The sequence below is a fragment of the Nasonia vitripennis genome, chromosome 5 (genome assembly GCF_009193385.2).
Source record: "Nasonia vitripennis strain AsymCx chromosome 5, Nvit_psr_1.1, whole genome shotgun sequence".
NCBI lineage: Eukaryota > Metazoa > Arthropoda > Insecta > Hymenoptera > Pteromalidae > Nasonia > Nasonia vitripennis.
In genome coordinates this window covers 5,892,316-5,915,575 of record NC_045761.1, presented here as the reverse complement: position 1 = coordinate 5,915,575, position 23,260 = coordinate 5,892,316, and the positions used below count along the sequence as shown (strand labels likewise).

Here is a 23,260-nt window from a genome sequence, read left to right as displayed (position 1 = left end):
TACTTTTCCACTTCATCTATAAAATTTCCATATTCTAGAACTTTGTCAAAACCATAGCATGAACAAAATAAGTAGAATTACTCGTTTGATCTGTTTTATCAGCCCCGGTATAAAACGATGTATTGATCCATGAAAAAAAAAAAAAATAATAAATAAGGAAAGTAGGTCGAATAGAAGTAGTTTTATAAAGTAACTATCACAAGATCAACATAGACAACGTCCGTTGAACTTTGCCGGCAAATAGATCGTTGCAATCTTTGCTAACTGGATTTCATCAATACACCTTTCACTCATGCCCCACGTTCAGGTTTTCCGAACGCAAAACTACGCGACGCACTTGAATTGCGTGCCATGTGAAAATAATATCAACTGCAATTCCGATATGCGATTTTATCGACGCAAAAGATGCATTCAGGCGAATAAGTGCGTCTGGCCTCGCCTCTATACGCGCCTGCAAGCGGTGCAAGTTTCTTGATCCTCAGCCTCATCGGAGTCCATATAGTCGGTTGCGGCCATCCAAGGTAAACTAGTGTCGATGCAGGAACGTCATGGATACAAGGGCTAAAAAGACGATAGCGAGACGTCGGTGGATATGCTGTGGTGAGCGTCCGAGCGGAGAAAGAAAACGTGTTTTTCTGACGAAAAAGTTATTTTTGTTTAACAAGTTGCTCGAATGGTAGCATGGAATTTCACGAAATTCTTTAATCAAATTTAAACATTATGCTGAAGCATAAATTTGTTTAACATTCAATGCAAGATTAGTTCAAAGCGTTAATTGATTCATGCAGATATTGCAGCCCATTGCGGATCCATATACTGAACATCGCGATGCTATTAATAAATAACGCAGATAATTAAAATGCAACGTAAAAGATCTTCTGTGCACGTTGCTGTTAATCAAATCACCGTCAGCAAATCCTTTGAATAATCCAAGAGTCCAAGCCTATGCAGAGCGACGGGTGAGTATTATAGCAGACTCGCTATAGCGAGCGCGAGCGCTGAACCTCGTAGCGAACGAGCGGCGTATAACTTTCACTGCCCGCTGCGAAGGCTGGCTCTCGAGGTGTGCACGAGGAGGCAGAGACTTGGCGCGCGCGCGCCTTCGAATCATTCGCAGTCATTCTACAGCATCGAAAGGCCGCTGCTCGTGAGGCCCGTCACAACAACAACGAACGTACACACTATTCCGGATCAAGTTTTCTGATCAAGTAAGTTTGCGCATCGACGATAAGTGCCGAATATTCGCCGTAAGTTTTCGGAAGGTTTTGCTTCCGCGTGAGCGAGCGAGAAAGTAAAAGTTGTTTTGCTTTTGGTCGAACAAGTGAAAAGCCAGTGAGATAATGAAACGAGTTTAGTACAGTGCGATTTTTCACGAAGCTGCGGACCATTTTTGTACGAGTATCGTTGCAGAGTGTTTTACAGTGTTGAGTTTGACGATCGCCTGGGCTTTGTTTTACTTTTGGTCGAGGTAACTGCTAATGCATAATGCAGGCATACGCGCGTGGTTGCGTTAATTAAACGCTGCGTATGAAGCAACGTTAGCTGAAATTGAAAGTTTCAGTAAATAAAGATACTTAGCCTTGGCGTTGTCTGTGTGTGAGCGGCATTGTATTCTTTAGCTACTGCATAATGGCACTATAAATACTCTGCAACGAGCCGTAAAAAGAAACCTCGATCGCTTTAAATAAAGTACTTTCATAAGAGCGCGATCGTGAAAATCATTTTGATCGTCTTTATGAAACTAAAGCAAAATTTCAGACATGTATCATGTGCAGTAGAAAGTTAAGCCATTGAACTATGCGCACAGTGTTTTTGAGAATAATCCAGACACGCCAAGTTGCGATAAAAAAATTTGTTTTGCTTTAGCAGGAAAATCTATTAATGTAGAAATTGTTCCTTCTCAGAATACAATCGACGTAATCTTCTCGCAGAATTTTTAATACTTTCCTGAACGCAAAATCGATATTCATTTAATAAGAATTAATTGCATCGCTAAACATGTTTTTCTGCGATTCTTTACTTCAAATACATCAAAGTTTTCAAAACAAATCGTTCCTCCTCGATTCGCAAACAAATGACGCATCAAACAAAACCCATCCACTGCGATATCCCATCCCTCGTAAAATAGGAACCCCCGACCCGTGAGCAAAATTTACACTCATTAATGCATGCATGGGATGTCGAGCAGGCACTTTTCTGAAGAGGTCTTCGCAAAGTATACACTCATACACGCCGAGAGCAGTTGCAGCAGTCGGGAGGTACGTAAGGTGAGCGGCACCGGGCGACGTATAGGAAGCCGGCTTCGAAGAAAGTGGAAGTGGGAAAGAGAGTGAGAGTGAGCCTGAGCCGGTCTGGTGCACGCAAGAACAGCAGCAGACTCGCGTATCGTCGCGGCAGATCCGGAAGGAACAGCCACTCGAGTGCGCGCTGCAACGCCGCTGTGCGAATCCTTTCTTCGTCATTGTCACGAGGTAACTTTGTGTGCTCTCATTTTTTGTGTACGACTTCGAACTTTCTTTTTCGAGATTGTTCTACGCTCATGCGTGGTTTCTTATTTCCGGTTTTCATTCTGGTCGCGTATAATTCTATTGTTATTCTTTGAGATTCAGTGTGCCTGTGATAATATTTTTGATTGGGGACAGTGTAGCTGAGATTATTTTCCAAGAGACCTTGGTAGAAATGAGTCTAAGAACAGGCTAGTAACTGGCCAGTTCTTAGGATTTAACCTAGTTACTACCTAATAAATGGCCAGTTCTTAGGGTCATTTCTACCAGGGTAGTTATTGTGTTGATTACAAACTATTGCGGATTTGACGAATTCGTTAATCAAAGGTGATTCTGTGAGATAACATTGACGCTGTTAGCATTGTTTCTTATGAAACGATATTTCCACACGCTCAATGTGCTTGTTGTAGCTTGTTTGTTACAGCTGAACATCTACTTTAATTAATTCACTACAAGGTGATTGAATATCCTTGAATTCGAATAACAAAAACATTAGACTACAAAATTAAAAATAAAGGCAATACAAACATGCGAGAAAAATCTCATTCAAGCAATCATTACGTAAAAAGACTACTCGACATCCTCATTTTACGTAAAAATTGTCAGTATGCTTCTCTATCTCACTTAAAAATCAGTTGCTATTCACACGTAAGCAACTCAAATTAATTCGTGACATACTTATTTATATTTATTCTAGTCAAACACATCGGCACGGCCACAATCATGATAGACACCGGAACAGTACGTTTAGTGATACTGTTTGGTATGTTCCTGTATTTCGCCGGTGACTACAACACGGTGATACAGTCGATTTGGGGCAACAATGGCGAAGATGCAAATCAAACGGACTCCGAACTAAAAAGGCTACCAGAGGGACCGCCCAAGGATGGACTGCACCTGGAAAGGATGGTCTTCGCTGCAGCGAAAAAAACCATGGATGAAGAGGACAATGGTAGGATGTATAGGCAATCGTTATTAGCATTCCGCAATGCGTGAACACGCCACATGATGATGACTGTGTTTTAACACAAATTGAATGATAATCAAGATGGTTGAAGGTTTAAAGTTTTGATGGTAAATTCTGAATTGAATTATGGAGACTAGAATTATTGATTTGATCGTTTCGTCTTAATAAGGTAAAAGTTTTAAATAAATGTAGAGAATGAAAGTCTTATTTATCCTTACGCCTATCAAATAGAGATTCTAAAAAAGACAATAGGAATACGATTTTTCTACTGACTGCAAATGACGCGGTAACATGAATACTTCGTAATGCTAATAGCATTGTGGCTTTAGTTATTGTTCTTTTTACATACACCCGACATGATGTAACAGCATTGTTTGCAAAAGTCAAGACGAAAGATCTTGTCTTAGTGACCTGGAAACAATAATGGTATTGACGAACGTATAAATAGACTTTTTACTGTAATAACTCATGCATAAAAATAAGTGACAATTTAGCAACATTTATCGAAATTTAAAATTTTATTTGTCATTTTGGTTTAGTTTACAAAATAGGCCACAATTTCTGGTCCGTGAACGATAATAAAAGCGGCGAAATAATGGAGAAGACATAATTATTGAGCTACGACAAAATTGAATACGTGCTCGCTGAGTTTTCATTTCCTAATAACATGTAGCGAAATGTATAATTTACCTGCTCTTGATTGATATACATATTAATCTAAATAGAATAGAAAGAATGAGAACCACAAAAACAAATTTGAAAAATACTGAACTAATTTTTAATTGAGGGAAAAAAACTCAGGCAACGTAAGTTAAAAGTCGCTTTAAACTTCTAATCGATTGTTAATGAGTGTGGATTCAATAAGAATATAGAATTAATAATTCGAAAAAGTAGCTTCGGTAAAATACGTTAATGTAAATAGTGATCTTTTTAAGTGACTATTCATAATAAATTCAAAAGGCATAATAGTAACTAGACTGAAAATAAGATCAGAAATATTTTGTCAACAAAGTTAAATAGACAAATTATAACTCAAGGTCGAAACCAAATATTTGATCGACAAAATAATGAACAACTTTCGACTTACAGACAATTATTTAAACTACATAAGGAGACAAGATTACGAAGCTGACACGCAAGTACACACAATGTAACTTTACGTCACATATATACGACTTTTGGACAACCGACTCGACTTTAATCAATTGAAATGTTGAACATTTGCCGGCGCTGAGCGTATCGCACGCCGTACAGGTTAACCGAGGTTTTAATATTGCATATGTCATTACTGCTCGCAGCTATCACGAGACGCGCCAAGATGATGACGACAATCAAGACAGCCTGTTTGCCGAAACTCATTTGCGAGTTGACGTCTATCGCGCACCAAGACCAGCTGAGCGAAATGGAACGGTCGCTACTGAACTTAATCAGGTAACATGAATTTTAATTAGACGAGAATTAATTTTGACGCAGCGCTGCTCTCGTATTTTCGTAATGTTATGTTTGGTATGTATACTATAGTATTCTTCTCGGTACATGCTTCGCTGTGAAAGTAGAACTCAAAGGCTGCGGATGTTTTTTTTTTAAGCTATACTGTAGTTTCTTTAATGGAACAAAAAATACCGATTCAAAATAGTAAGATTGAAATACAAACGACTACTGAACAATTCGGAATGACATTGCTTATATTGTAAATGTAGATTGAAAAATACAATTCCATATACAATACGCGATACTGTATTATCTGCAGATCATAGACCGGCACATCTAAAGTAACTGTTAGCTTTGTTAATTGGAGACTTCATAAAATGTTTATGATCTCACTTTGAATGAAGTTATACTGCTTTCATTATTCAGACTCCTGAAACCAGCAAAAATACGCTTTCAATTTAACCGCGAACTTGAAGTTGCACTTACCGGACTTTCACAACTTTCGCTCTCTTTACCGAAGTGCGAACTCTTAATATTGAGTGTACGGTAAATACTTTTGGTGGATGATAATTTATTAACAAAATTTGTGAGATACCTTTCTTCTAGATTTAAACTATAGTTAAATGTGGATAAATTTTTTTAAACGTTAATTCGGAAAAGCTTAATTGCAGTATAGTACAGATGATATTTCAGCAACGTTTTACGAGTTTCGGTTTTTAATCGGTATACATTAAACAAATTGAATGCAACTCGGTTAACCAACAAAAATTGAACTACGCAACTCCATGGTTAGTATCGACCATCGCGCTTTATGTGAGGAATTACAATTTTCTACCGCGACTAGCCACAGCGTACAAAATAGTAAGGTCTTATATATTATACACGCCGACGCAATTGGGTACAGTCCGATAATCGGGACTACTCGTATGGCACGCAGTGCAAGAATAATGAAGCACTGCTCGAGTTATATTCCGCGCTCGGTGACAGCTAGCCGTGCCATTTTCATTCATCATCGAGACGAGCTAAATAACGATTGCGATTATCCTCTTCGAGTTTGAAAAATCGTCTCTGCACTCGACTGCTTTGCTGTTTGACCGACAATCGACTTTCATTGTATGGAGCTGCCTGCACAGAATGATAATACAATGTTTTCGCCTAATGAATGGCGCCTCGATAACCATTCATTTGCGGAAAAGTGAATAGCACAGATCCATTATTGGGTTCCATATTCTGTGAGGCTTTTAATGCAAGCTATTATTCTCGCTCCAACTGATTTATTTTACATGTTATTTTATCTGCATTTTTTCGAATAAATGAGAAAATAATAGTTTTGATATCAATAATAATCTTTTGAGTAGTGGATTAACTTTATCTAGATTGAAATGATCTACACAATCAATGAGTAATCTGTAACTACGTAACAAATCTAAGATATTCACAAAAATGTTGTCAACAACATGTCATTACGAAAATAAAGCAGACGAAAAGCAGAACTATTGAGACTTATAGTCGAGTTCGGGTCGGGCTCGAACCGTTTTTGTGATATACCGCATCGGCCTAGTGAAAGTAAAAAGTTTTGGTCGTTACGTAAACGCGCGAGTCCAAAAACACTGGTCACGTAGCATTGATCCTTTTCATCCGCTAGTCATCCGATTATCTAATACGAAAACTTTCTTCGAGCCCATATGTTGCAAGGCATTGAGTGTATTAGCGCACGGGTTAAGTAATACTCAAAACTGTAGCTATGATGTAGTCGCTCCTTTTTCTTTCTTGTGTAACGGGTTTGAAGTTATCTTTGCTCTTCGTTTGCTTTTTTACCAATTGATACATCTCGTTTTATAAAACATTTGCGCGGATAGCTTTCTTTGTGTATAAGTAGGTAAAACTGAGAATCGTAGACATCATCGACTATTATTATTACATCAATTACGAAATTCAGTAGTCATTTAATGACGCGGTTCTTTCAAATAGAAGTTTTATTGATTATCAGTTTTAGTATTAAAAGAAATATAATTAAATTTAGTAAATTTGCCCGTAAAGAGCAAAAAGCAAGATACACATAAATAAGCAAAAAACGTTTCATCCCAACTCCGCTAGACAACAAAGCGTATAATAAAGCCCCATCGTCAATTGAAACTATCTCGCTGCAGCTTCTTCCGCAGGTAAAAACGTTTATGCGTCACGTTTTCCTCTCCTGCCATCGTCTCTAGCTCTAACCTATCTCTGCTTGCCGCCAGTTCATCATCAAGCCCCCGCGGGCTGAAAACCAATCGAATGGACAGTTTAACTCCCGAACAGTTGCAGAAGCGTCTTCTCCCTCTCTATAGTTCCACTCGCGCTCGCGCTCAAATGCTTAATGTCCCGGAAAGTTTCTCGAGCTTTATATTTACTTTACGCGAACGTAAATGCAAACGCTAACGCAGCTGGCTTTATTGGGTGGATCGCGCTCGAGTTAAACCGATCAAGATGGAAAAAGCTAAAAAGCCGTTCTCGTTATACTCGTGCGAGCGTCTCGTATGTATACGTATAGGTATAGGTCTGCGCGCCAGTCTAAGTCGTAAAGAACGTTTCCCTCTCAGACGTGCGCTTCTTCCTCGGCAAGGAAGGAGACAGACGCGCAACATCGCGACGGAAGCGCTGTCGTCTCGAGATCCTTCTTTCCTTCTCTTGTACTCCATTTGGTCTTCGCGCTCGTTCTTTTTTTATCCGCGCTCGTCTTCTTCTTCCTGCGGCACTTCTGCGTTCGCGAGGATTACGGGAGTTTCGACTCCTATTTTCGCTCGCTTCGATCTTAACCCACCGAAGCGAGAGAGCGTGTTATAAGTGAGGCTGTGGAGGGTGCCCGTGTATAGGAATGTATAGGAAGCTAGCGTTATACACTGAATTTAGCATGATATTCCGAAAGTTTCGTCCGAGTTGAAGCAAGATGGGTCGAGAAGTCTGGGCGCGACGGCGTCTCTTATCGCGTTATTTGTCGCCGGTTCAAGTTTTTATCTGAGGATAAGGCGCTTTTTAAATTAAAAAGAGGACATAAGATATCCTTGTTAGGTTTTAGTTCTTTTAAACATTTGATAGCTTAATCTGTTATTAGTAATTTTGAAGGGAATTTTAATAAGGGTTTCATAAACGTACGCTAAATTCATTATTATCTGAAATTAGTTGTTTCTAAATCGTGTTTAAAATAAAATTCTATTATTGGGTTAAATATATAAAATAAATTAGGACTATAAGTACTAGTACGCAATAGCGTCGATTAAAAAAAAAGGGAACCTGCATTTAGTGTTAGGTCGTAATTACGTACGGCATCGAAATCACCGTGGCGCACATAATGATCGAAGCTGTCGCTTGCGACGTCGATATACATATGAAAGTAAAAGGAGAGTAGTCCTTGGGCCGGTTGGCGCAACGGTTTATTGCTTTTTGCACGTGTGCCTCGAGTCGATCAGAGCATATAAGCGTTCATATTGCAATAACAACACGCACAATAATGATAATATCACATACAATTGAATGACCTCTTTTTCTCTTCTTCTTTTGCAGAGACACGAGTCTAAGCACTATGGCGGAGGTAGCCTCGAGATACCACTTTGCAGCGCACATGGGTCAATTAATATCGGGTATTGAGGGACAGGGTTGTCACAACTTCTACCCAACCTGCCCGTTACCTGGTACTAGTGTCCTCAACATGATGAAGAAGATACGACTACGTTGAAGAGAATACAAAAGACTGTTGGCTCTAATTTCTGAGAAGTGGTTTTGCATATTTTTAAGGGATGATTGATTGTGAAGCTTCAAGACTAGCAACAAGAAAATGTTAGCAAAAAAAGCGTAAGGCTTTGTAAACTGTTGACGTGATTTGGTACTTAGGACTATGTTTATAAGCATCTGTGATATACCCTTCTGAATACTTGCGAATTGTTTTTGCGATCAAAAACATATACTAAGAATTTTCTACGTAAATCACTCCAAGTGAACGTTATATAGTATGTAATAATTAGGTTAATAATCTTGTACATATTTTGAATGATCACAAAATGTTTGAGAAACAGTAATATAGTGGCGATATTATAACTATTTCGATCCTAGTCGAAATTTATAATATTTGTAAGTGCTTTACATTTAAGAATTTTACTATATGAGCGATCTAGAATTACATAAATCACTAAAGTTTTATAAAACTTTACTCTATAAGATAAAATAACCTGTAATTATAAAAAAGTCATTTCCAAAATTTGTTTGTAATAATTGTGGCTTTCATCTAGATCAACAAACAATAGCTATTTAATAAAATTATTTAGAAAAAAATTCAATAACTTTGTACAAAATTATATTAGAAAAAATCTGTCACGCTATAGTGGAACGAAGCAACTAACCGATGTTGACCGATCAACTGCTTATAGTAAAATAAAGTAGTCTTTTACTGACCTGTCTATTATGAAATTTGTGCAAATTTTGTTCTAGCCTTTCTCGCAGCTTGAAGTTTTGTGCTCTTAATACTTGGTACTTATAGTTTGCAGCTGATGATAATAAGTAGCGCATATAGGCAATTTTCTATTTCCTTCATTATTATCTGTGCGCGCAATGCATGTATAGCAGTCTATTAACTATCCCAAAAATATTTCAATTGTTAAACCCATTTAAGCCGACCATGCCTTAACTGGCGTGTCATTGACGATTTACTGTTGGATTCTCTAAATGGAGTAAAATAATAAAAACTTTTTTTCAAACTTATACTTCAATTTGAGGTATTACCCAAGCGGTAACCCAGGTGGGCACGCCCTGCTCACTACTCAGTACGCTATTGTCTACGATATCTCCTTAAAATTATTCAGCTTGTTGGATAATAAGATTATTAAGAAAAAATATAAAATCTGGTGTACAAACTATCAAAAAGTGCAAAACTACAAGGTAAGTGAGTAACAATTATAGTTTTTTTGTAATGGTTTATTTTAAGGCAACAATGAGAATATTGTGGATTGTAAGAAAGATATTTATTAGCTATTAAAAATAGGGTTAATACTACAGAATATGTATGGAACAATTAGAATCTCAATAGAGGGTAAAATTTAATTATCATATCCGAAGTGTTAAGCAATATCGGTAGTTAAATAATGCATCACCGCACAATCTTGGCGGTACTATGTAGTCTATTTCAATGTAAGAGCCATCCCGTATTCAATGCAAACAGTGGATGCGTGACGATACTTCCGATAGTCTTGTATCCTTGATTAAAATTAAAATCTCGAACGAACGTGAACGCACAATAGTGAATTGATAATCAGAACTTCAGAATGGCATTCATACTGACTGATTCAAACAAATTTCATACTAAAATCCAAAAGAAGAAAGCTCAATTAGAGGAAAAATGCAGGGATCGCATTCCAGAGTGCGTTCTGGGCACGTGGTCCCGCTAACGTCTCTTTCAAGGGGAAAGTGCGACCTTGTCCTATAATAGCATACCAAAGTCACACACGCAGCACATCCTCGCAACAAACTCTGCGCCGAACACTAACGACCATCGAGACCCGCGACTTCGTAATACAATCGCGTTCGGCGATGCCGATCGTAGTAGTTTCGCAAGCCACTTGCGAGGAGCTCACGTATAGGTGCATACCGAGCAACCGACTCACCTGTGTGTATATGTGCACGAGCCCGAAAGAAGGCGCCCCGCTTTTGACGTTTTGGAGGGGCAACCCGGCGCAACTTTCTCCCGAACCCGCGAGTGCAGACCTTAGCGGCTATCGAGCTCTCCGGCGAACATTCAGCTCTGAGTTTTTATCAAAGCAACACAGCGGCAGCAACCTGTGCGTCTGAACTTGGTGTGCGCGGTGCGACGAGCCGGTGGGTATTAGAATCTAGAACATCGTCGAGATGTTATAACGTGACGCGCGGGGTTGGGAGATACTGTGCGTCGAGTGCGTATTATATGCATCGTCGTGTTCGAAGAGAGAGGATCTTATATATATAGGAGAGGCCCGCGAGCTCGAGAGTGCGCGCGCTGAGCGAGTGTGGCCAAGTTCACTTTCTGCCATTATATAACGGAGGAAGTCGAAAGAAAGTGTCTTCAGTGTGCGCCAGTGCTAACCGCGCCGGGAAATCCTGATTTCGCGCTACCTTAGCGCTCCTGCTACTGCTGTTTATTCTTACGCGAGATATTATTCTAGTGTTTTCTTTGGTTTTTCATTACGGTATGTTAGAATAATTTTTGAAACTCATTGGTGGTGATTATTTCATCCTGTAATTTTGATTTTTTCAAGCAATCGTGTATAAAAGTGAACGTAATTTCTATTTTAATATCAACTAAAGTACAAATATCTGTTAAATTTACTTAAATTCGTTAGGATCGTAATAGTACCGTAAAAAAAACTTGTTACTGCAGTTCCAGATAAGTATAGGTTCAACCGAACATTTAAATCAAGGGATAGTTATTGTCACATAAAGTATATATACTTCAAACTACACAAAGATAGAGTCCTAAGAGGACGCAGCTAGAGCGATAAGAACGAAAATACGTAAGTCCAGAAGCACGGAGGAAATACGAGTGTAAAGAAGCGCAACTTGCTATCTCCGGAATTTCGAAACCACTCGCCCATCATAAGAGCTTTGCCGTCTAAACAATGCAACAGATAAGAAGTTTTAACGAGAAAGAAAAGAGTTGGAAACTGTCGAGCTTGGAAGATTAGTCTGTCATTTTCTTCAGTAACCGAGCCCGTTAAGCATCTATTTTGTCAAGAAGACGATTCGTGTGCGTGCATGACACGAGTCACAGTGTTATAAGCAGCAGAAGCAGATAAAGACTCACTTAACGCGGCTATAAGTGGCGCGTGTGTCAGGATCAATCGAGAAGTTGTTGCGTTATTTTTAAAATTAACCATTATCTTGGGCTACTTGACTACAGCACTGACTTATCTCGCGCTAGGTTTTCAAGCGCGGTTCATAAGTGCATTTATCATCTTTACCATATAATTGTTAGCATTAATAACAGTGATACAAAAAAAAAATATGTACAATACGTAGCTACTAACTGCATGACGATAATAAAAGTCAACTTCATAATATGCTCGCGGAATATCATTAATATTAAAGAAATTTACTAGAAAATGAATTTTCAATGTTTTCATGCCAATGTGTGCAATGTTTATTGGTTAGAAATCATAGATGATGGTGTATCATTTAAAAATGATAATCAGATGTTGTAATATGAAGACATTGTTGCAGAAAAAACAATTACCCTAATAGTTAATGAAACCAGTTTTTTTAAGCATTTTTTGTTATTTCGTAATCAATCTATGGCGCAGTAGAAATACAAATAATTTAAATCAGATAAATGTACTAAAATTTTGAGATGGTTCCAATTCTTATTCACGAAAGCGTGCTAATATAAAATAGTTAATAACTCTAACGTCTTGTCATTTTTCAGATTTTAAGCAAAATGCAGTTGACAAGGATATTGACGATCCTCGCTTGCTGTTTTTTGATTTTGAATTGCGTGGCATCAGCACCAGTGCCTCAGGAGCCATTCTTTGAACTTCCCGTGCAACTGGTGGGCTTTCCCGTCATCATTGCCGCCGTTCGGATAACGAATTTCGTCAAGAAACTGGCTTACTCACTGAATCCTCGTAAGTAACCAAACTCACGCATGTCACGCATGCAATTCTGCCAAATATAACTTGAGTATACGTTATGAAATAGAGAAAGCAAAGCAATGAACATTGAAAAACTTTTAATGGATTTCGGTTAAATAGTTTCCTTTTGATATGATGTTAACTATTCGTATACTATTTCGTAATTTGTCTAAACGCTTTAAAAATGTTCTTGCATAACTCAGCTAATCAAATATTTGATAGATTTTTTCCTATTCCTTTATTATTTACAAACAAATTTTGCTATTTTTATAAACTTTAAAACTTTACATTATAAAATTGCTCAGCAAAGAAATAAAAAGAATAATAAAAGTAATATGACAACAATACAGCGAGAACATTCTACCGGACTTTAATTTTAAACACAAGGAAGTAACTAGTTAGTTCTGTTAGTTGTCGTGCACACGATGGAAGTGAGCGCTGGTAGACTGACTTGTGCAAACTGAACAGCGAAAGCGAAAGTGTTCTACTTGCTCGCGAACTTTCGTAAACTAAACATGTGTAATGCCATCGTAACAGGTTACTTCTTTGATTTGACCTTCCGTGAGTTTAATTATAAATAAGTAAAGGTCAATCGAACATGTAAATAAGAAAAATTACTTAATAATTGTAAGTTTATAAACTTTTAACTTTATATGAGATGAAGCTACAAGAGGAAAAATAAAGCGTTCTAGAGCAATTATTTCATTATTAATGATATATATATATAATATTTTAATTCATGTTTCAGAAACTTACGCTAATCGAACCAAAAGGACTCTTCCAAAATTACACGATGACGAAATATTGGATGTAGCACAGGTTGAGAAGAGAATGATATCGGAACTAGGAGAAAATGTATGTATTTACGAAAGAATATGCTCAAAATATGCCCAAGCCACTCTTCAGAAAAAGGGCCGAGAACGTGCACACGAATGGGATAGCATATTTAGGTAAGAATGTACAAATTAATATTATATTTAGTGACTTACAAACTTTCTATTTAGTTTGAAATTAAAAATGAAACTCTTCATAATATTTTGCTTTAAATGAATATACAATGAATAATTTCATAAACTATTGGAAAGTAAATTTCAGAAAAAAGGAAATCAAACAATTCATTAGTCAAAGTCCACACAATCAAAACTTTAATAACGAAACTTCCTCAAATATAGAAAGACAAATATCATAATTCTAGCGGCGAATTGCAGAAACAGATAAACGGATAAATTAGTGAACGCTGAAACAATATAGTTACCGTTTTCGCAAATGAAGCGTAGAAAGTACCTCGCTATTAAGAGCCAGCGCAAAATCTACGGTAGCCGCTAGTTTGTCGTCATGCTTCAGAATCGTCGATAATTCCGTAGCTGTGGCTAAATTGCCGAGAAGTCGTTGTCTCGAGAAAACCAGCCGCAGCAAAGGTCAATGCTTCTTTCTTTGCTTGTTGTACACTGCCGCCGGAGACGCCAGCGCGCCGCTACCATTCGCGATGAAAGTCAAACTCGCTGGCCATTAAAAGCTCACTTCTTGGAAATAAGTCGCGCTTTGACATGTACTTTATGTCGTATTAAAATGAATTTCCTGGTCGCTGTTCGAATTCAATGTTTAAAGATATATTTCAAGTAACGAATTTCTATACTATATAAACGTTCATAAATTATCGTTTCATAGATTTATAAATAAGGCTAGATAACGCTATACCATCAAATATTGACAGCAACATCTATAAAGTGTTTCCTCAGGTGCAAAGAAACCTCATTTCTTATGACAATTGTACCATAAAGTTGCGACATGTCTTAACAAAGCTCTTCCAATCAAAAGCATAAAAAATTAAAAGAAAAAACGTTACATTATTGTGGTGTAAGATTTCACGACAAAAAGTAAACACAAAAATATTACAACGACGTGTCGCATATATAATATTTACGACTCTTATAATCTATCTAAGTTTCGTAACTTATAAAGCGAATACAGAAGTTTATTTTCTCTGAAAAGCATTTTATAATACCGTAGTCGGTTCATCATAGAGAATGTTTACAAGCGCGCAGTAAATATCAAAGAAAAATAAGTAAATTGTGGAGAGGAATCGAACCTTTTAAATATTTTATACGAGTCATTTTACTACCTCCTTACTGATTGCACCGAATACTGCAAATTGATTCTCTTGGGTGGCATTTTCCGACTTCCAGTCTCCGCGTGCTTAAGATTTCTTTTAGTGTAGAGCGCGCTTTAAATTGAGCATTAAGGAATCGCTTGATAAAAAGAACGGCCGGTTCTTAAAGCGTCGGCGTATTTTTCGAGGCATTTATGATCCCATAAGCTATGGTCGATTCTCATTCACACTTAAAAGGATTTTAGTAACATAGATATAACGGTATGATTAGTAAGAAACACAAATGAAAATTATAGAAAAACTAGGAATGAAGGCGCGCTTCGCGCGCTCTTGATTCTATCTCTGTCTAATAACACTGGTAGAAAATCTACCATAAGTGCTGGGCGACACACTAACATCTGCTAATATTTTATAAGCATGTAACATGTTACTAAATCCCTCAAAACTATTTTTTAATAAATACATTAATAATGTTCAATGTCGTCATCATTGGTTTGAATAGTGAATTTGAAGAAAAGTTCAGTATAAGAGTCAGTGGGTTTGTCTATCATTAAAATGCCATTTATTTGCATTATAAAAACGCTATACAACTGAAATTTTACACAGATACTTACTATGCTACCTAGAAAACATGTAACCTACATGATTATGATTTAACTGTTTTCATTCATATTTTCACATCGAGGTCCATATGAATTTTTTAATTTAGCGTATCAAATTTTGCTTGTAGACAGTTACACAGAAACTACCATCTCTAGCACATTGTATTTCTGGTTTCCAGTGTATTTTTACATGAAGAAAGTGATAAGTATTTTAGCTTTTTTGTCAAGGCATTAATTAGAATTTTGACTTTTAACAGTTGTGAGAGATTTTGAGACCGATACCTGTTTCTCCATTTTTGCATTTTTTCTCATTCAAAAACTAACAGGTCTAGAGTGCTCATATTTTGCATATAGATTTCTTTTGTGATTGTGAAAAGATATTTAAAGTTGAATCAATGTCAACTGAAATACTTGTGTGTTCGACTACAACACCCATGATAATTTTTATAAATGCAAAAATGGAAAAACAGGTATTGGTCTCAAAATCTCTCACAACTATTAAAAGTCAAACTTCTAATTACCTAAAACCTTGACCAAAAAGCCAAAACATTTATCACTTTCTCCATGTAAAAAATATGCTAGAAACCAGAAATACAATGTGCTGGAGATAGTAATTTCTGCGTAACTGGCTACAAGTCAAATTCGACCTGCTCAATTAAAAACTTCGTATGAGCCTTGATGTGAAAATATGAACGAAAACAGTTAAATCAGAATCATCTAGGTTACATATTTCTAGGTAACATAGGAAGTGGCAGTGTTATATTTTAGTTGTCTAGTAGCCTTTTTACAATTCAAAGAGCATTGTATAATGATAGACTTAAACTTACTGACTCGGATACTGAACTTTTCTTTAAATTCACCTCACAAACCTCACCGAGGACGACTTTGGGGCACAGAGACACAGTATATCTTCAAACTCTTTATTCTTTTAATTGAACTTCTCACTGACATTTAAAAAAAAAAACTAAATAATATTCACACACTATTACTACTTCAAATAGGGTTAGGGTGCCACTTTTCAATACACATGTTGTAAAACTACACACTCTTGGTAATGATTAACTTTTACTAAAATTTCTTGCTAGTTATATTACATATATTTTATCTATTATCTAGGTTTCCACATTTAATTTTAAACACCTCAAACATTTCTACCAGGGTTATGAGTTATGACTGTTTTGAGGGTTATGAATTTAAAGCGCCGTTCTGATCACGTTGCCTAGGCAACCAACCAGCAACCAATCAGAATCACGTATTAAATGGTTCACAACAAAGGCCATCATTTTTTAAAGAGATGATTAAGCAAAAGTGTATTAAAATTTTGAGAATTTCCATCCGTTGCGTTTAGCAGGTTAACACTGAAACAACTATAGCCCCAGGACAGTTGGATCAATTCCTACAGAGTCTAAAGAGATTAAATTGTAGCATTGTGCAGCTATCCAGAAATAAAAGAGAGGTAGTCTGAGTAAAGAAAGGAACCGTTGCAGAGTTATCGGGATGCATTAGAAGGGGACTAGCACCATTAAGGTTATCTGCTCGTGGCGTTACTTACAACTGAATTTAATACGAGCTCGGCTACTCTCCACCGCAGATACAGGAGTAGAAAAAGCCCGCAGAATAGAATAGTAGTGTTGGCGCGTGATCGGAGGTCCTAGCCCTATTACGAATCCTGAAATCGCTTTCCAAGAAGTGGGGTACTTTATTCCTGAGATTTACTATATGTACGCGCGACCATTGCTGCGTACCGTTAATGCGGCTCTTCTTCTCCCTCGTCCCCGCCGTATGTGGGAGTGAAGGCAAGCGTGAGTCTCGTGGATTCGGACGGTTTTAATGAATTTGTGCGGTCGGTAAGGAGTTGATGAATCTTTCAGAACTTGATACTTGTTCGCGTTTTATTGGTCCATGAAATTTTAATGAATGGTTATTGTTATTATTCTAAGCTTATTATCTGTTTTATTAGGCAATTTTATTTTAGTATTGTAGTGGAAAATGTAAGTGATTGCAAAATAATTAAATAATAAGGCGTATCCCGAAATGCCTTTTCTAATTACGTTCTTCTACGATAAAAGTATAATTATCAAATCAAAAATAACAAAAACCGAGTTTCCTCGCGATGTTGAACTTGGAAATCGTAGACAAAATGTTCCGTTTAATCTGTTTCAGTCAATATAAATCTTCGCCTGATCCAGTGAAGGAGAACTACTTACTCAGCGTATTCATGGGCGACATTATTGGCAGTCCGCGACTTTGTCATCAGCTGGCGAAACGCGGAAGAGAGTGCAAGATTCCTTTATCGGATTGATTGCGCGCCCTTTAAGCTCTCAATCAAAGATAAAACCGTAAAGCTACCTTTCACTGAATTGTTCGGATTTGTCAATTTAGATTTAGAATTATTCTATAAATAACAGCTTCAGTTGACAGTCTTATATATAGTTTATAAAAGACAGAATATTTATTAGTTTTGATACGCTTATTTTTCGAATGTCTATGTTTTAAGTATAACTGTTCGCGTAAATGCCTCGAATGTCATTGTTCAGTTAGAAAGTACCTTTAAAAAAATCGTAAAAACGTAAAAAAAAACTTTCGTAAAGACAATGTACGTGAAGAAATTTCTAAGTTGACATAGCAAAATAGTGCCCTCAGAATACACTGTAAATACATAATAGTTCTTACTTTTGTATAGCATAAGTTACTGCGGCTGATTGTCCTCAGGCAAGCGAGCCAAATGAAAATCGAACTAAAGTGGAAAAAACGTCGGTGTGCACTTACGTGAGTATGAGTGGCTACAACACTACACAGAAACACACATACATAGGCACGTGCAGCGCGGACCTCGACCCGCGCTTTCTCCAAGTGAAGTAATCCTTGTCGCGCTAGCATACTCGTCTCTTTCTCTCTGTTTTCTTTGGCACCGCGGTATACTAGCGACGCAGCTCTCGTCATCGTTTTTATTAGCCCCGGCGTTATTGTACGTGCGACCAACGTCAATTGATGAGAATTAATTACGAAGATGCTACCGTGATTATGATAATTAGCCTCTATTCCTCGAGGTTGGCGTGCGCAGACTAGCAGTCCCTCTTTCGTCGATTTTTTTTCTTTCGTCTTTCTGCCTACTCCTGGGGAGGAGGAGTTATATGCGAACGAACCAAGAAGCCATTCCAGCAAGCTGTCCGTTGTGAGACAATGATTAATTGCGATTTTCATGAATAAACATGCATATTATACCCACGGCGGTTATGACATTGAAAATACTTTCGAGATTTTAAGAAGCTAGGTGACGTTTGCTCTTAATGAACGCGCGCGCTCTGAGACATGATTAATGGTTCTTTCGATAATGCCATAAACAATGGGCGCACTTGCGAGAGACGCGAAAGAGCGCGAGCATTATAAAACAATGCGTTTAACGACATGACCCTATGTTATAAGAAACGTTGTATATCGAAGTTGTTATGTAGTTGTATTTGTTAGTGCTGAATCATAAAATTTATTTTTCCAAATGTAACAGCGAATAAAATTTACAAATTGAAAATTAACGTTTTCTCTCCTTTCGGTCTACAATCCTAATTAATTCATTTTAATATTTAAAACATCGCGAGTATTGAGACTTCACAGGTAAGTAATGTATTTCATCATAATACAATTGGATTATTCTTGTATATCAGTATTATTTAAATTTAAATATTCCGCGCGTACGATGCATAAAGAAGAAAAGTCTGGTAAGTCAGAGTTCCGGGAAAACCCTCCTCTCCATTTAGGTAATTCGTAACTGTCACGACCAAGTTTAGCCACGTATAATGTTAACGCGATTTTAGAAAGCCCCGTATTTTAAACACAAAGCTTAAAGCATCTGACGCAATGTAGCAATATATTTTTCGTCCATAAAGTGTCACACGAATCCGCTATACGAAAAATTCGCAATCTGTCTACAAAGATCTTAAATTAGGCATGGAAAGCGCGTTGGCGATACGAATACTTCTACAGTATATCGATGAGATCTTTATTATTTTTCTAAAAAATCGTTTTGACTGCACTTAAATTAAGCTCTTATCTTCTTCGTGGAAAGATAGTTTTGGAAAATGTTTAAAAAACTTTGAAAGTTAATTTTGAAAATAGAATCTAGAGAGAAGAATCCACGACGACCTAACACGCCGATTCGATGCGGAACAACTCATATACCAATAAGCATCTACTAATACATGTATATGAGGTAGACCGCGGACCGTATGTAGGTCCCAGAGTATTGCCACGGGAGAGAGTTGTACACGATGACGTTACCAGCAGCCGCATCGACCCACACGCCTTTCTTCGCACGCGAGGCCCGCGTCTCGATATATCCCGGCTTTAGACCAGTTTCAAAGAATCTTCCAGTTGGTGCGGACTTGGACGGGAACCGTTACGACCTCCTCCGGTCGCGCGTGCAATTCGTTCTCGCTGCATACGAGTATTTTGCGCGTAACTCACTGTAAAGCGAGATAAAAAAGTGCTCACTGACGCATCGCGACGGTTAAGGAACGGAGAACATGCGACGAGGAATTCTTCCGTAATATAGGATGTAACTCTCAGTGTGTTTATTGTGGCATTTCAATCAATTATTCGGGATTTGTGTTTTCTCCTCAACGTAGTAAAGTAAACGTGACGTGATTTCATCAATTGTGCTTGTCGTGCTACGCGAGGCGTAATTAAACGTGATTTGATGCACTGAAGGCGGGTTTGCATGGTAAACTTGATGGCTTGTGTTTATTTCTGCGCGAATATCAAACATTATTTACTAATGTGGTTTAGTAATTACTGTCGAAGAATACGAATATGTACATTCTAATCAAAGATTTTCACGCCTGGTCAAATTTGGAATCTCATAAAACATGTCAATTGATTAACTGATTTGTGTGAAAATGCCAACTAAATTTAATTCAACTAATTTGTAGATGTTTTCTTTTTTATCAATCTCGAAAACCGCACTATTCCCAAGGACATATAGTAGCAGCATAGTAGTATGCATCATAAAGCGAGTTTTGTCGGTCAACTCAATTAACGAACAAAAACTTCAATTTTCTTTCAGTGCGCCACCAAAAAGACCAGCAACAAAGCAGCTCCGCAAAAAGTGATTCGCGGTCAAGACAATCATCATCATCATCACATCCCCGCGTATACCGCGCAATAATCTCGTCGAATTTTCCAGTACCTAAACTCAGCGTCCGAATCCGCAATAGCAGAAACAATCGTAAACACGTAATTACCTAAACTATTCAGCGAGGTACTTTATATGCTCTGCGCTAGTTCGGCAGCAGTATCAGCTTTACGATCGGATAACGAGCGCTTATTAGCGGCCGATTTAACGAAGCTCTGCGCACTCTACATACTGCAAAACATGGCCCGATCTGCATGAGCGGTACCGGGTAGCCATCTCTAGTCATCGAAAATCAAGGCGCGCGAAAACTATGTAAATCCGACCGCGAGCTACTCTCGCCGTATATACCTATATACAAACGCTAATGCGAAATTCCGCTATCGGCATCAACTTGCTGCTGCTGTTGCTCCGATGGCGCGATTTCCCGTGAATTTTCCATTGATTTTGTCGGCACTGCTGATCGGTCTCGCGGTGGGAGATGTTTTCGCGATTGATCCCCCACGAGAGGATAGTGGCGGTGCGGGCGGCGCTCCGAAAATACCTCGCGAGCGGCAGCTCTGCAACTTTAATGAGGCTACGAGAATGTACAACACAACCGACCTTCTGTTGTGAGTAATCACGCTTTCAGTTAATAGGCTTAAATTTAATTAATCGATTGGCGCGTCAGTATAAAGTAAAAGAGAAAAGATACGATTTAATCGCATGTTTATTTTGAAATTCGTTTTATTCAATGCATGCAGAGTAAGAAGAAAAGTATAGAGCACGCCGGAGTATTTTATTGAATTTTACTTTGTCTCTTGAATCAGGTGTATGGACGAACTGGCCAGAAGCATATTGTTGCAGCAAAATGTCAAATTAAACAGAATAGCGGATCGTGCATATCAAGATACACGTCAATCATACCCCGCCTATCCATTTGCCCCAGATTATTCGACACAGTCGAACGGCGGAGGCTCATCAAATTATTATGGCAATCAAATGGTGAATTTCTCACTAATCATTCTAGCGATACCTAAGCGTACATCCAACGGAAGAAGATCGATATGCCAGACACTTTTGAACTAATCCTATAGAGCATACCTCTGTATCAATTATGCATTTATCAACGGTATAGAACGTTTCATCTTAAATTAAAAATTACTAATACTGGACTATGATTTATCTGTACGACTTTAATTCTCCGGCTTTACTTTGTAATATACTTCTGCTGGATGTACGAGGCATATATTAGTTCGACGAGTACAAATATTGTGACACACTTGAATGCTTTCAGCTCTCCTCGTTGCTGTCCGGAGCTTTACCGCTTCCCAATTTGTCTAATTTATTTGACTTTAGTGGCCTCACGAGACCGAACTTTAATCTCTTCCAAGCCTTGTCCTCTATCGCTCGGTACGATGACTTAAAGTGCGTTCCGCGCATTCTTTGTGAGGTGGCGAGCGGTTCAATGCCCGGAAGCCTTTCCTATCGGCAAAGTTCCACTTTTCAGAATTTCGGATCAAACGCTCTCTTTGGGTAAATTATCTTTTTTAGATGAATTTGGAACGACTTATCACGATAATTAACATATTTCGAAATGTAATTCAAGATAAATTTATTCCGACGTTTCTTTTGTATATTTAGGTTACTTACTGCTTTTGACTCAAGTGGAACTTCTCCGATTCTGAGTTTCGGTAGAGCCGCGTTACTCGGCTATACAAACAGAGGGCAATCTAGTATGTGCTACAGAGAATATTCAAGATGCCCCAGCAATCCTGATCAACTTATTAGCTATTTGAATAATCATAATGGTGGTTTTTTCCGTTTCTTCCAAGGCAACCAAGGCAATCCAGGAAATTATTACAGACCACAGCAATCTTTCAACAGGCCGTACTACAAAAATTCTGGTAGGTCGAATACTTTCTAAGTCATGTATTTATTTGTGAAAAATAACTTGGATTCAAAAAATTAAGCATCCATGTTATTAGTACAATATAGGATTCTTCAAACGATTACGGAGTATCCTTATTCGCAATCACTCCTGGGACCTGAAGCAGATCGAACTGGAACCGGAAAATTAACGTTTGCTGATTCTGATTATAACGAGCGCGAAAGTAACGATAACAGATTTTTTCCGGAAAAGCTGAAGCAGTCGGGATCTAGCAAAGTAGTGTTTCCAAGAGAAATGCGATTAGACCAAGCACAATCGAATCGAATTATTAAATCATTGAATGTGTTCAACGATTTGAATGCCAATAAGATGAAAAATGAAGCTTATCAAAAAGATCGAAAATTTTTTCCACAGGTACGTAGCTAAAATCAAATATTTAATGAAAATACGCATAGAGATTTATTTTTAGTAAATTTTGTTATTGTTATGTAGGAAGATGAATTCGAAAATGAATATAAGGACTACTTCAGTCAGAGTCAGATGGATTATAATCGAAAACCTCGCTTTGAGCAACACAATAACAAACAAAGTTACGTAAATTTTCCGCATGATTATAGTCACCATAAATATAATTATAACGATGATAATAATGATGATTACACCGATAATGGAAAAGTATCCTTGTTTGTATTTCCGATAATTTAAAAAGGTTGCATACTTTGCTACAACAGTAAGAACATATAAGTCGCTTATTTTATAATACACGAAATATTTATGAGTGAAATCTCAAACGTTGTAAAAGGTTGTTGATGGGATGTTGTTTGTATAGCGTTTTTATATTATTTAATAACTTATATTTAACTGGGATATATTTTTGTTAATGTGTTCGTTTAAATAAAACCATTTGCACGAGCACATGTATGATCTACTATTTTCCCTTTTTTAAATTCCGTATTCCTGTGTCATAGCTGATCAAACCGATAAAGACGTTCCCGGAGAATGATGATCGGCAAGGTTAGAGGTCCG

The 23,260-nt window shown here is 37.6% G+C and overlaps 3 protein-coding genes and 1 long non-coding RNA gene across 6 annotated transcripts in view; 3 read left to right on the top strand and 1 right to left on the bottom strand.

Annotated features, from left to right (window-relative positions):
• The window catches only part of LOC116417627, a 166,179-nt gene that overhangs the window by 60,071 nt on the left and 82,848 nt on the right, over positions 1-23,260 (bottom strand). The gene's annotated exons all lie outside the window — the stretch shown is intronic.
• LOC100123493 lies at positions 979-9,342 on the top strand. Of its 2 annotated transcripts, XM_031931675.2 has the most exons (5): positions 979-1,208; positions 2,189-2,471; positions 3,202-3,456; positions 4,770-4,902; positions 8,443-9,342. In XM_031931675.2, exons 3-5 carry the CDS (start codon positions 3,228-3,230, stop codon positions 8,612-8,614), a joined length of 534 nt encoding a protein of 177 aa, XP_031787535.1. In that variant the 5' UTR covers positions 979-1,208; positions 2,189-2,471; positions 3,202-3,227; the 3' UTR covers positions 8,615-9,342. The 2 variants fall into 2 exon arrangements, with proteins under 2 accessions (XP_031787535.1, XP_032456508.1); XM_032600617.1 differs by lacking the exon at positions 2,189-2,471.
• On the top strand, positions 10,487-18,768 carry LOC100679938. 2 transcript variants are annotated; one of them, XM_003424484.4, is made up of 4 exons: positions 10,487-10,743; positions 12,323-12,521; positions 13,276-13,477; positions 17,403-18,768. In XM_003424484.4, the coding sequence occupies exons 2-4, from the start codon at positions 12,335-12,337 to the stop codon at positions 17,539-17,541; spliced, it is 528 nt and encodes a 175-aa protein (XP_003424532.1). In that variant the 5' UTR covers positions 10,487-10,743; positions 12,323-12,334; the 3' UTR covers positions 17,542-18,768. The 2 variants fall into 2 exon arrangements, with proteins under 2 accessions (XP_003424532.1, XP_003424533.1); XM_003424485.4 differs by lacking the exon at positions 10,487-10,743 and adding an exon at positions 10,811-11,090.
• LOC107982048 lies at positions 19,588-23,101 on the top strand. Its single transcript, XM_016989222.2, has 7 exons — positions 19,588-19,956; positions 20,299-20,975; positions 21,174-21,348; positions 21,641-21,879; positions 21,988-22,250; positions 22,332-22,648; positions 22,727-23,101. The coding sequence occupies exons 2-7, from the start codon at positions 20,779-20,781 to the stop codon at positions 22,937-22,939; spliced, it is 1,404 nt and encodes a 467-aa protein (XP_016844711.2). The 5' UTR covers positions 19,588-19,956; positions 20,299-20,778; the 3' UTR covers positions 22,940-23,101.